This window comes from Zosterops lateralis (assembly GCF_965231275.1).
Source record: "Zosterops lateralis genome assembly, chromosome: 3".
Lineage (NCBI taxonomy): Eukaryota > Metazoa > Chordata > Aves > Passeriformes > Zosteropidae > Zosterops > Zosterops lateralis.
The window spans coordinates 29985095-29999027 of NC_139764.1; the positions used below are offsets into that span (position 1 = coordinate 29985095).

A 13933-nucleotide genomic window follows, 5' to 3' on the forward strand; every position below is an offset into this window, starting at 1 on the left:
TCAGGGCCTGCTCACACAGCGTGCAAAGCTGCCAAGTCTGTCTAAAATGTTGGGCTTTTCTCACTGTTTCTTCTTTACTCTAAACACTGTGTGGGCTCTGTCTTCAGGCCCACCCTGGCAATTAAGAGAAGCCTTAATTGAATGAAGATCTACAGGCTTCAGTCTCTGTGAATGAGATTGCATATGCTGACCTCTAAACCCATGTCACGTTAACTCTGTATGTCAGCACTCTTCTACTTTCTTACAGCTCTCAGTTCAAAGAAGCTGAGAGCAAATGATCGTGGCTGAAACCCTGCTGAACTCTCCATCTGCAGGAAAAGACCGGTTTTTTTCGTGACGGTCAAACCCTCCTTTTCACTCTTATTGCCCCACGGGTTGCTCACCTGCCTGCTCCATGATGAAATCTGAAAGAATAAGGGTTTTATCATCTCTGAGATGCTTTCAGGGTGTCACAATCTCCTGCTGCCGCCACCAACACCCCCACCTTCTCAATTGCTTGGGGCGTCTAAATTGCACACGGATCTTATATGACAGGAGGACAAATTCAAAGGTGAAGCAAAGGAAGGTGTGGGTCACCCATCAGCACGTGGGTGTAACCTACTTATTGAGGGATCATATGGAGTGGTGCAGTAAAGAAAGCAATTAACCAGGTAATACAGGAGTGAGAGATAACCAAACTCCTTCCACTTGACAACCTCCTATTAAAGTATTTTCAAGTTAGGTTTATTCTACAAGCTTCTTGCCAACATATCTACAGCATTGTGTTAGGCATAGAAAGTCCCTATTTTAAAAAGTTTACAGTTTAAATAAATAAGACACACAAAAGGTGGAAGGAAGGATGTACTACCATCCCAGTTTTCCAGAGTGGGGAGCTAGGATAACTACAGTGACCAGTCACACGACACTGTCCAGGGTACATGATCAATCCAATTCCCTGAGTACCCAGCAGAACAAAGAGCCAGGCAGAGCAAGGGGCTTGTGGAGAGAGTATGGAGGAGAAAGGAGACAGAAGAAGCAACTGCAGAGGCCAGACCCAATTGCTGAAGCTGTTGTTCAGCAGCCAGGTCAGCAACCAGACGCGACTTTCACAGCCAGCTCTACTAAGAGTGGTGAACAAGCTCAAGAGACAGAATCCAAAACATGATTTTATTCAGCCTCATTGCGCTTTGGCCCAGGTCTCCATGCCAGAGAGGCTTTGTTCGGGCCAGTCATGCAGCTGACAAACAAAAGTAGGGTTGGGGGGTTGGTTTTTCTTAAATGGGAAATAATGGCTGTTTCGAAACACCAGCATTAAGTTTCCCTCAAGATATCTGCTTCACTTGCTTCTATTTCATTTTCAAGCCAGCACATGCCTAAGTGAACGGGATAGTTCCCTTTTATGAATCACTGGGAACATAAATATGGCTTTGCTGTTACGTAAAAAAGCCAGTAGAAGCACCAAGACAACTTGAACACAGAAAGGATGTTCCCATAAATGTCCCTCTGATTAGTAATGGCAATAAACACATCCTTCAAATCATTCACAGGGAGAAAAAACCCAGAACCAGATTTATTAACACAAACTGATAATCTTACAGCTACAGCACAAAAACAGCCCACCCGCAGCTACGTTCTCTCAGTGAAATGCAACATCTTCCACCTCCTCACACACATAAAAGTGCTGCATTAAGCAATAAAGGGGTCAACCTCCCCAAATGTCTACCTTCCCTTTAAAGTATAAATAACACTGTTTTGTTAAGGCCAAGTATAATTATCTGTCTTGGTTAGATGAGGCATTGGTTACCTCCCCTGTAAGCAAAAGTCAGCCCCATGTGCAAGAACTGGCCAGTTCCAACTCTCTGCATTCTTCAACTTGCAAGACAACCTTACAGGACAACGGGAACTGTGTCTCCCAGGTCAATATGGGGATAACTGGAAGAAGTAAACCAAGAGCCACATTTGTCATGGCTTTCCTTTGTGACAGAGGAGGAATGGGAAAAGCCAGTGGTAGGCAAAGCTGTTCTTCCAAAGACCATATGATGAAGGCAATACACAGAGGCTATTCCAAAATGCTTATCCTTTCCCAAACGCTCTCCACCTTCACTGAATTAGACAAATGCAGCTTTTCCAGGTGAATCATCTGGCAAAAACTACCAAAAATACCAAAATACCAAAAGCACTTTCACCAATTTGCAATCTTCTCTCACAGGTTATGAAACACACTGAAGGCAACTGAGACCTTAAAAAAAAAAAAAAAAAAAAAAAATCCTGGAGAGGAGTATAGCTCTAGCTGGTCACTGGATTTGTACTCTGGAGAAATGCTGCCCAAGGAGTTGTGGCATGATAAAGTCATTTAATGTTGAATTTCTTCTCACACATCCATGTATGATGCTGACATTCCATAGATCACTCAAAAGCCATTTTTGTTCTAAGCAAACTTCCTATCAGCTTTAATACTGGCCATAAATACCTAAGAGTCTGAAGACGCTGTCATGGGCATCAGCTAACAAGTTTGTTATTTCATCATAATGCCACACAAAAATCTAACCAGGAACAACACTGCTTATCATCTCAGAAGATACTTTGCAACGATTTCTGGATACAAGTTGCAGAGGCAGCTAAAAGCTGGGCACATTCCTAGCAGCATTCCCCATTTACAATTGCAGAAATACAGAGTGGGATGGTTTCCTAATGTCTCAAAGATCTTTGAAGTATTTTGACAATAAGTACCCAATAATACCTAGAATTTACTGGCAGAGAGGGTGACACAATTGTGAATGAACAGACAGGGCCTGAAGACCAACAGCAGCCAGAGAATGTCCCAAACACAATAGCTGAATAGGATTGCTTTGTAGTTTATCATACAAATGCAAGTGCAAACGACTACAGCTGTGATACCAAGAGTTTAAGCCCCTTTTTAGGCAGTAAATACCTTAGATATGCTAATGGTGAAACAAAATACAAGGAATGTTCTTTAAAGCATACTTCCACCACCTTTACAAAAGTTGCCTAATAACATCCCACTTCTTACGTGCTTCAGCTTATTACCTAAGCAAATATTTACCTTACAAGAGCATGAATATATCTTAAATGAAAAATATTGTACAGTAAATTCTGAACATCATCAGACAACTTGCGCCAAAATTCTGAGCCCTTAATGGATGTTTTCCCATGCAAATTTAAAAAGGTTCATAAGGCCTCTGAAACAACAAATCTCCCTTTTAAGAAGTGAAGAACAGGGCATATTTTGAAGATTTCACACAACTTATTCAGACCATTGAACTGGGTTCTTAAACTGAAACCATTCAGGAAATCACCTTCTGTGTATAAAATAATATATACATAAGGGATTCAGAAGCTGACTATTTAAAGAAGACATATATACTAGGCCAAAGGTGGATATTACCTGGGATGACTATATTTCAAGATATAATAATATCTGCTACTTCCAGCAATAGCTTTCCTGGGAAAGGCAAACATTTCTATCTCTCAGCATACTCAGGCAGGTTTTCGAGAACACAGCTCTGAAATTATCAGTCCTTTGAGAACAAGTTAGAAATTCTGTAAACATGCTGTTTTCATCTCTCCCATATTTTGACTCTCTTGTCTGTCCTGTCAGGAGCCAGTGAGGGGTTATGGAGAGCCTGCATTGCTATGTTTTCAATTACACTACAGTCTTTAAAAAGCTATTCACATAACTAAAGCTAGAGAAGACCTTTGTCATTGCCAAGTCACACTTCCTGCCTAACCCAAGCCAAAGACGACTAAGTATTTTCATTAGACCTGGTAACTTGTCTAAGCAACTGCAGTTTTTGAAAGACTAGGACTGTTTTGAATTCAAGGCTTTAAGTGATGAGGGCCTTGTAAACACTGTAAAAGGAATATGTAGTATTTTGGTTTAGCAGATAAATTTGAAGATTTCTCCTGAAAGGAAGACAGGAATCTGATTGAGGTGAAGCCACCAAACCAGACACATGTATGCATGTTGTACACCTCGGTACACCAAAGATCTGGAAACAACCTCAATTAAGTTCAACACTGGAAAAGAAAGACAAAGAAAAATATTTAAATTAACAAGAGACGAATAATTACTTAAGTCTCATTCAAATGAATTTAAAACAGCTGGTTTTCAATTAACAACATAGTGCAACACAGGAAACCTTTTAAAAATTAAGCCCAATCTAAAATGTTTCAGCAGTCCCATACGTCCTGGCAATTTCTCAACCCTACCCCTTCATATTAGTCTAGCTAAAACTAGAACACTAGCTCTTGTTTCCCTTGTGCTCTAGAAAATTATTTTCCAAGAAAATATTTGTTTTTACAGAAAATATTCACCAACTGCATCTGCAGCTTTTCCAGGGCTTGGCACTTTATATCTTACCTTCATTTGCCTAACTCTAACCAAATATATTTTGATATATTAGATAGTGAGTAACAAATATTTACAATAGATTAAGTTCACGTTTCAGTAGTTTCAAATAATTTCTAAATGATCCCAGTAATCTTATTACACATATACCTTCAGACAGACTGCTTGCTATCAAGTGCCATAAGTCACACCCACATGATTCATCCATTAGGAGAGCTGCTCTGTTTTAAAAAAAAACCAAACCCAAAACCCAAAGACACCACTCCTCCCCACCAAAAAAAGTCGCCATGCACAACACTCCCCATATCACTTCTAATTTTAGCTTTTCCTTAGATAACATAATTTCCTGAAACAAAAAGAGACTGCTCACACTCTTCTGGCTCTAAAACGTTATTGTAAAAGTATTGTTATTTGTAGAAGTAGTTCAGTGCACACAATATTTCATATTCAAATATAAAGGAATGTTTCAGTGCTTCAGTCTTCTGTTCTGCCAGGGCTGTGGAGAAGGAGGTGAAAACAACCAGGAATTACTGAGCCTCATATATATGAGAAAAAGAAGTAAAAAAAATGCCAGCCAAATCCCATATAAGTCCAGTTGTTCTCTCCACCAAATTCCTGCTTTACAGTCTGTCCAAATTCTGGCCTGGAGGTTCATTCATACAGGTCACAGCTGCGATTTAGGGACATGCTTCAAGAAGTAGGGACTGGAGGAACAGCCAGGCACAGGCAAGATGCAGTTTGAGAGATGTTTCTTGTTGGAAACACCAATATGCTGCTCTTTGACCAAACAGTCAGTCTGGTCAGTTTCTACAGATTTTCCACAAATACTTGAGATTAAAACACATGCTACTTAATGTTTGTTTGAAAGCAAATCAGTGCATAAATACATATATTGCAGAATGAAGCAGCATTTCTAACTTGTAGGGTGGTTTAACACATTTACATTAGGAATCAAAACCACTGAGGAGCTGTATTATCCTGGTTTTGTCCTACTTGAGAGCACAAACAAAACAAAAACCTGTTTTTTCCTCCTGCCCAAATGCACAGAATTTGTTCATAAAGCTGCAATAAGCCAGTATTAATCATCCACCCACAGGCTAACATAAAGTATGTGTAAAGTTTCTGAATTTTTCAGGCAATCTTCTTGGAGGCAACACCCTAAACATTCCCCTAAATCAAAGAAAACCGCTGATTCCACATATTAGCACACAGAGAAAGGGTCAAGACCAGGGCACCTCGTTGACTGAAGATCAGACATAAAAATTCAACTAAAGAAACTTTGCTTCTTGTCTGGCAAAACATTTGATAAGTTTCTATAGGATAAATATTGAATATTTGCTGCGTCGCTTAAAGAATGGATAGAGAAGCATAATGGAGATGCTATCCAACTTCAAATGCTTTGTAACAACAGTCAAGTAAATTAAATTACAAGTCTAACTGTTTTCAGGCCCAAATATGCCCATTTAATCAAAACTTATTATGGTAGATTTTGTTTCAGTGAAATTTTCTAGACCTAAATAAAGTCACAGAGGAAAGAACCAAAATCATAATTGGATTTGAGCTCTAGAAGTAAAGAGCATAATTAAGTGAGCTACTCTGGAACGTTAGTTATTTATCAGCCAATTGGCCTACTGTACTTTATTAAGCTGCTTTCCAAATGCACAGTAAAATAGTTTCCCATTTTACAGATTTCAGAAAGAGTCTCCGTGAAAAGTAGCTCTGTAAATCTAAGTAAGAAGGTGGTTTTTTTAATATAAGCAGCCAAGGTTTTATCCTCACCAGATAACTACTTTATTATATTGCCTTTCAAGCAAATTGAGCACAAGAATGATAAATGAGAAAAAACCTGCCAGATGCATAATATTCATACTTGTACTTTCTCTTAATTTAAGACAAGGGCTCTGACAACCTTGTGCCAGCTACTAGGAGTAGAACTATTTATAACTATTAAGATATAAATGTCACTATGAATATTGGAGTAATTAACACAATAGCATTTTACAAATAGCTTTAGCAGAATAAAGCCATTCCATGTATTTAAATTATTTTAAAATACAATCTGCCTTTGTATTGCTCATTTCCTTACTCTAATGTTTATCCTAATAATAGCAAAAAGTTTAATGCTTGAAGAGTTCTGCCTCCACCACACCTAACAGCAGCTCCTGCTTGGAACCTGAAAACAAAAATACTTAATGTTTATGAATCCATCATAGTAAAAAAATATAAGTTAAAGATATAGAGAGATCCATTTTCGATACGCATGATGGATCTCCTGAATTTGCAGCATAAACGCAAAACTGGTAATTAGCAGAGTCCCTGAAATATGCAAGACATTCCCAATGACCCACACAAGATAAATGTGACAAAAGATGCAAAGAGAAGGACATGACACAAAGATTGTGTTTATGAAGGGTTGCTTTAACTTGCTCTAGGGCTAAGTGCTAAACACAAGCAGAGCAAGCCCTTGGAGCATCCCTGCGAAACACAAATCCTCAGACGCCCAGATCAGTTTGGGAAGATGGAACACACTGGGAGCCACTCACACTGCACACAATTCCCACAGCAAAAGCCATTCAGTCTTCATCAAGCAGAAATACTTTGGCTCTATCAAGATGAAAGCACAGGAGCTGGGCAGCAGAAGTCGGGAGTTCCCAAGCAGGCCAGGTCACCAAGCCAGAGAGCTCAGCCCCGTGTCAGTGCAGGCAAAGGCAGAGCCGGGACAGGCGTGCAGCCTTTTCCTTCTCATTCCTGTACCCTTGGGCCACCCTCTGGTAGAAAAGCCAGACATCTGCAGAAATGCAGAAGGGGTAGTGAGTACAGAAACAGAAGGGGCAAAAACCAAAGTACGAGTGGCCAGGATCATTCAAGATGACCTGCAAGCTATGAAGTGCCTGAATTTGCACTGAAACGTAAATACAAATTGCTTAATGTTAATACGCCATAAGTATGTGCTAAACAGCCAATTTCAACAGATTGTTCACCAGGAATTCAGGAGATCACATTTACTTTTGATAACTCCAAATAAGAAAAACTTCAAGGGCAGATGTGAACACAGAAGCAAACAGAAGTAAATAAAATATGTGGGCTATGCATGGGGAGATGTTGAGCAATAACAAAACTTGAACAATTTTTTTTAATGAAGCTGAGTAATCTATGAAGTAGTCTGCAAAGGAAAGTGTTCAAAGCTCCATCAGCTAAAGTACATAAAGTGAGGTTTAAAAGAGTGTAAGGACCAATCCGGTTGGCAAGAGAATGGGCAAGATCATCTGTCACTGCCATCACGGAATAAGAGGCAATAGGGAGTATAACCTGGCAATAGTGGCACACAGAAAATGTACCGGGGAGAACAAAACTGAGACTGTGTGTTTCTTGAAATCTGCAGTTTAACACCTTGGCACATCCAAATGCTCACATTTCCTGACATCCAAATTATATCCATTACAAGCGAGCAACTACCTGAGCTCTGGAGAGCTGTGCCATCAAGACAGTTTCCTCATCCTGAGGAGGAGCAGCCAAGAGTGACCTCAGCTTGGCAAAATGACTCTCCTGAAGGAACAGGTCAGTGAAAATTGAGGCACAAAGCATCTCATTAGAGGGGCTCAACATCAAATAAAGCCCAAAGTAAAAGAGTAAGTGAAAGCAGTCTACTACCTAGACAGTAACTGGGGGCAATACCATTTCTTTACTATCTGGACCAGAAGAAGTTAAACAGATTTATGTAACATTACAAGGTTGTGGTCACAAAATATATTGTGTAATTACATGGGGACCACTAGCACAGAAACACCTTGAGCTGCAAAATTGGTTTATTTTTCACACGACAGAGAAAACAAACACAGAATTTCCCAAGTAACAACACAACTGAAAAGGTGAAGCCAAATGATGCATCATCCTCAGTGATATTTGACTTGTCCTGAGCCTGGTTTCAAACTTTTCCCAAACAGACACTACTGTCCATCCAGAACCGCTCAATTAACACAGAATCCATTCCTAACATAATAACTGTGTCTTGCAAATCATTAAAAAACACATCAAGATATCGTATCAGACTGTTCTATTGAGACTTACTACTTGTTGCACTGCATAGCAATCAGATACTTTTCCCTTAGCTTTTACTGTTTTGCTAAAATGGGCTATGCCCTTTTATTCCTCCTTCTCCCAGTTTCTAATTACCGCAATTCTAAGAGAGTATTTAATGCTGCGTAGATTTTTTTTTTTTAATAAGTTAAAAGAATAATCATATTTAATCTCAGCTCTGTATCCTGGACTAAATTTAAATGTGGGAAATCAGCCTACTGAAAGTGCCATAACATTTGCCCAAACAAAGGAACTGCTCTTTTCTGCTGGCAAACAGAGCTTCACATGAGGACCTGAGGACGTTCTTCAGCTTAAATGGACCACTAAGACAATCAAGGATTATCTTCCTTAGAACATTTGTTTAACAGAAGAGAACTGCTCCTCAACATAGTTTCAGAGCTGCCTGGAAATCTGGTAACACCGCCCCACCTCTTGTCCGTGAAAGTGCTTTATAAATGCTATTAGCAAGTTAGGTTAGAGATCCTAGCTGCACATCTGGATAGAGATCAAGCAAACAGTACAGTAACTGTCGAACTCAAGGAATAAACCTACTCAACAATAATATTAAGAAAATTAAGAAAGCAAAACTATGTTGTTTCAATAGGCTACATAGGGTACATCCCCAGCAGGGGTATCCAGAGCACAGTGACAGGGGGGCACAAGCCAGCTATCTGAAACCCCTTATATGACACTCTCCCAGCTCTTCCACAAACATTCATTTACGCAACGATCCCATGAGCCAGATAACAATTAGCCTACTTCTGAGAGAAACAGAAAAACTGTCACTGAATGTCACAATATTTAAAATCAGTGACAGAGTCAGGATCAGGGTTCAGACTTCAGTCCTGTGTAGCCTGTGTTGGATCTGAAGAGTGTTTCCACAAACCCCTTCACTGTACTGTCCTGCAAGATTAGACAGCGCTCAATGCCCCACTCTGCTTGAAAGTAAGAGGTTAAAACTGAGGAGATTAAGAGTGCCCCATTAAAAAGAGGTGATACAATGAATGCAGTGTGTTTCCAATATATGCGCTATTTTATCCTTTTGCCTTATAAACTATTATAACACATTTTTCTAACTACACTGTACTGTACAATAATTTTTTAACTTTTAAATGCAAGACGTAAAATGTACATATATTTTGTACTCTGTGCTCTACCTAGAACAAAATACTCTTGAGGAAACTGTTTAACCTTAATACGTCAGTGTCTGATAAACTGAGGAAAGCAGAACTACGTGGAAAAGGCATGATTTACACTACTATACCTCCCCTATTACATCGTCACTGGGTGACTCAATAAAAAAGGAGCTATTATACAAACAAAACCCCAGGCTTTAAAGTTTACTGCATCACCAACTGGATAGTACACATGACGAATAGCAACATAAAACTCTTAGTCTGTAAACCACATCACCTATAAAGAGAATCTATAGCCAGAACAGTAACCTGCGCTGATAATCGACGGATCCTTGTGACCGCCTGCTGTATAACAGACTGAATACATACCCTTTTACAAGACTTCATAGAACTTTATTCACTTAGTTTTCCCCATGTCCGTGACCTCGCTCATCCATAGGAATTGTTTACAGCTTTGGAGCAACAAGCAGATAATTCTTCTCTTAATCTGCACCTGTAACTTCTGTGTCACAGACCGCCGAGTTTTATTTTGACGTTTGTTCTCAAGAACAAACGAGAAAACACACTCTTTGATGAGGCACAAAACCAACAGTGCGTTACTTTGATTCCCTCTGGAAGGGTCTCTCTGGCAGTGTGGGAATGTCTAGCTCTACATCCCTCTCCAAGGGCAGCAACAACCGAGGCGCTGGGCACTGCTGGAGCTCTGGGCCCTCCGGGAAAACCCGCTGACAGCCCAGGAGCTCCATGAACCCAGGGAGATGCACGGCGGCCAGCGAGGAGGTGTCGAAATATTGACACAGCCTGGCAATTCCATCCGCGCGACTTTAATTATGAAACACGTTTCACTAAGAGTTCTACTACCTTCAAAACCTCCGTCCTCAACCGAAAAAATAGTTTCCTACTACCTCTGTCCTGGCTGATACCCCAACTCTGCCATGGGGCAGATGGCAGTGGCCGCAGAGGGGCTGGCTGGCCCTGCCTGCAGATGCACCTGCCCGCAGCCCCTGCCGGGCCCTTGGCGGGGCCAGGGCCGGTGTGGGGGCAGCTCCCCCCAGGCGCTGCCGGCCCGGCCCGGGCGGAGCGGGGTGACCCCGAAGGGGCGCGGCGCCGCTCCCCGACCCCTCCGCCCGCCCGGGCTGGGCGAACTAACCCGCTCCCGCCGCAGCCGGTCCCCGCACAGGCTCCGGGTCGAGCCCTCGCTCAGAAGCCGCGGCGGGAGGAGGCGAGGCCGCGCCGTCCCGTCCTGCCGGCGGTGCCCCCGAGTCCCGCGGCCGGAGGGGGAGGACTGGAGCGGCGGCCCGAGCAGCGCGGCGCCTCGCCCGCGGCCCCTCACCTTTTCTTCTCCTTGTCAGCTGTCATCGCTGCTGCTGCTGCTGCTGTCGCTGCTGCTCCCGGCTCCTGCGCCGCCTCTCGGGACGGGGCGCGCTCAGCACCTGCCCGCGGGACGGGAGCGGGCTCCGGCTCGGCCGGGTCGCCCCCGAGGCGGGCGTACAGTCTCAGGACACTGCCGAGGATTGTACGGCCCGCCCGGGGGAGGCGGCGGCGGCGGCTACTGCGGCGGGACGGGAGAGACGCGGGGACCGGGCTGTGCAGCTCGGCGCCGCCCGCAGAAAGTTCTCACTTTAAAACCTTGGGCCGCCGCCGGCCGCGGGGGCAGGGCCGGCCCCTCCGCCCGGGACCCGGCCCGGCCCCGCCCGCCAATGGGGGCCGGCAGCGCGCCCTCCCCGGGCTCCCCGCCCCGCCCCAGACCGGCCGGGGGTCAGCGGGGCCGCTCCGCCCGCCCGCACCGCGCCGCGGCTGTGCCGGGCTCCGGGCCTCCGCCGCGCTCCGTTGGGTAGTTATTTAAGGGTTTAATTAGTTAACTTTTTTTCTTTCTTTCTTTCTTTCCTTTTTTTTTTAAATTTTTTTTTTTAATTTATTTATTTATTTATTTATTTTCCCCAGGAGCGGTATTTCCCCGCCGGTGCGGTCCGGGGGGCACCGCGACACCTGAATGTCACAACCTGCGACACCTGCCCGGCGGGCGCGGAGCAGCTGCGGGGCTGCCCCGGCCCCATCCTGCAAGAGGAGCCCCCCCACCTTCGCTCCCTGCAGCCACCCCCGTGCAGCCCCAGGCAGGGGGTGTTAAAAAAATAAATTTACGAAAATAAAACCCGCAAGGACCGTGCGGGCTTGGGGCGAGGCCCCCGAGCCATCGCAAGCGAGGGATGTGTAAGGAAGGATGTGCAAGGAAGCCAGGGCTGTACTTATGCCCCTCTGATGGGACTTCCTTCCTCTCCCTGTTTTCTCGATTTTTATTTTCTGTGTCATAATGCGTGTTTCAATTCGGGCACTTTTAAAACTCGTGGTTGATGACACACGGTGAAGCGAGTCCGTGGCAAGAAGCACCAAAGCCCATCTCATGCTGGCACCTGCTACTGCTTGCTGCAGTTAAGAGAAATGTAAATAATAATAATAATAAAAAACCCTCTCTCGCTTTGATTTCTGTTTATTTTACACCAAAGCAACTAACCTTCCTAGACAAGGGATTATGAGAATTTTTCCTGATACTGTCGTTCAGCCTTATCTTCACGTTCTCTTAGGCTTACCTTATATTTTTGTATCTTGAACCAAATGCCCACTTTTGCATTAGGCTGCATGAGGTTTTCTTTACTTCTGGAAAATGGAAGTACTGTAGGCAACGCGAGCCAAACGACATTTCTTGCTAATTCAAATTTGAGCCATTTCCCTTTGCCGTTTCAGAGGCTGGTTTGTATACAATGGGTCAGAGGGTGTTTTCCTTTTCTTTTATACAGTATGAAAGTTTAAAGAAATGCATTTGGGTTTGAATTTGCATATTCTGCTCTCAAGTCTGAAAAGAGCTACACATGCTTACACAGCAACAGGCTAATTATGTGGTAACACTTGGGGTTTTTTTCTTGTTATACAAGAAAACCTAAACAAAAGAAACCCACAAATATTTAAAACCTAAGTAAACTTAGTCAAACAGAATTTGTGTATGCAGGACTAAATTTAACCTTCTGGGAATATGAGAATGCAATAGGATCAAAGACCCAAGTCATTCATTTCCTAAATTAAATAGACCTCTTCGTCCTCCATTGATCTCTGCTGATGCCAATGCTCCTCGCTGTATCTTAAAGCACTTCACTTGGATAAACAACTTGCCTTCGAAAATCAGACAAGAAAAGCATTCAAACTGCTGAATCTAAGCCACTCAGTAAATTTTAATTATTTCACATCTAGATTGTTGGCCAGACTCCTGTTGGCTCTACCTACGGTGTAGTTGATTAACAGTGTAAATCTCTCACTCTCTGGGCCAGCAGGGCCTGAAGGTGCTTTGACAATGGGAGAATTCACATCTGAGCGCCCCTCAAGAGCCACCACCTGTCCTGTCCTCCTCTGCACAGACGGGTTGGTGGGCATCAGCATTCAATGCCCAGAAAAACAGGAATCTTGCTGCTGCATCAGGAAGGCAAAGCAAGCAAGACTGAGTGATTCTCCCTCACAGCTTCAGTTCTTGAAGTTGTCTATACTATTATTTTTGACAAATGAGCTTCCCATCTTAAACGTGAAGAAAAAAAATGGCCTGACCTCTAGAGCTTACTTTAGTTATTAATTCACTCTCTTTCCAGGACTGTTCAGGGAGGGGAAGATCAAATGTATCGTTATTAACACTGTCAATTCACTAGATGCATACTGTGGTGATAAAGGACCCCACAGCACCTTTAGGGAGGTTTGTTGGAGTTTCTCCTTGCTGGAGAACGGTGGAGAGAATCACATAATTTAATTTTCAAATGTGTCTCACTTCTACTTTAATTTCCTTTATGGAGAGTCAGTATTTATTAACAGCAGTACCCACCATAACGTGGACTTTGTCTAACCTTATACAATTAGAAGCTTCGATAGTGAGCTTCTTAGTGAGCACATTTACTCTACAAATGTGCACTATTTAACCACAGAAGATACAGCTGCCAGAAAAGCCAAACAAAGCCTTGAATTGACAGTAAGCACACTTTGTCCTCTTGATTACTATCACCGTTGTAAAGGCTCTTACCATTTCATATTCCTGTGTTACTCTTTACATTTTACCTTGCATTTGCTACGTTTTACACTTTGCTTGGTAGATATAACTCAGATAAAATTAAAATCTCATGGAAAGAGAGAAAGTGCTCAGGAAACTTCATGAGCTGAACTTAACAGGGGTTCTACTCATCTTTTTCCTCCCTCCATCAAAGAATTCAGCAGCATCAGCATATCAGATGGGACTTCTTTACCTTTACTGGTCAGAGAAAATACAAGCTGCTCTGTTTTATCCATTCCGTTCTGGAAAGTATTGGAAAAGATGACTCACGTTGTTCCTATGTGAATTATT

The 13933-nt window shown here is 42.9% G+C and overlaps 1 protein-coding gene across 1 annotated transcript in view; it reads right to left on the reverse strand.

The window, feature by feature from the left end:
• EPAS1 (endothelial PAS domain protein 1) overlaps positions 1–11156 on the reverse strand; it is a 75223-nt gene extending 64067 nt beyond the window's left edge. The window contains exon 1 of the mRNA XM_083857099.1: positions 10895–11156. Coding sequence (XP_083713225.1) covers positions 10895–10920 — 26 coding nt within the window. The 5' untranslated portion in view covers positions 10921–11156. The remainder of the gene's footprint in view (positions 1–10894) is intronic.
• Between the last annotated feature and the right edge of the window lie 2777 nt (positions 11157–13933).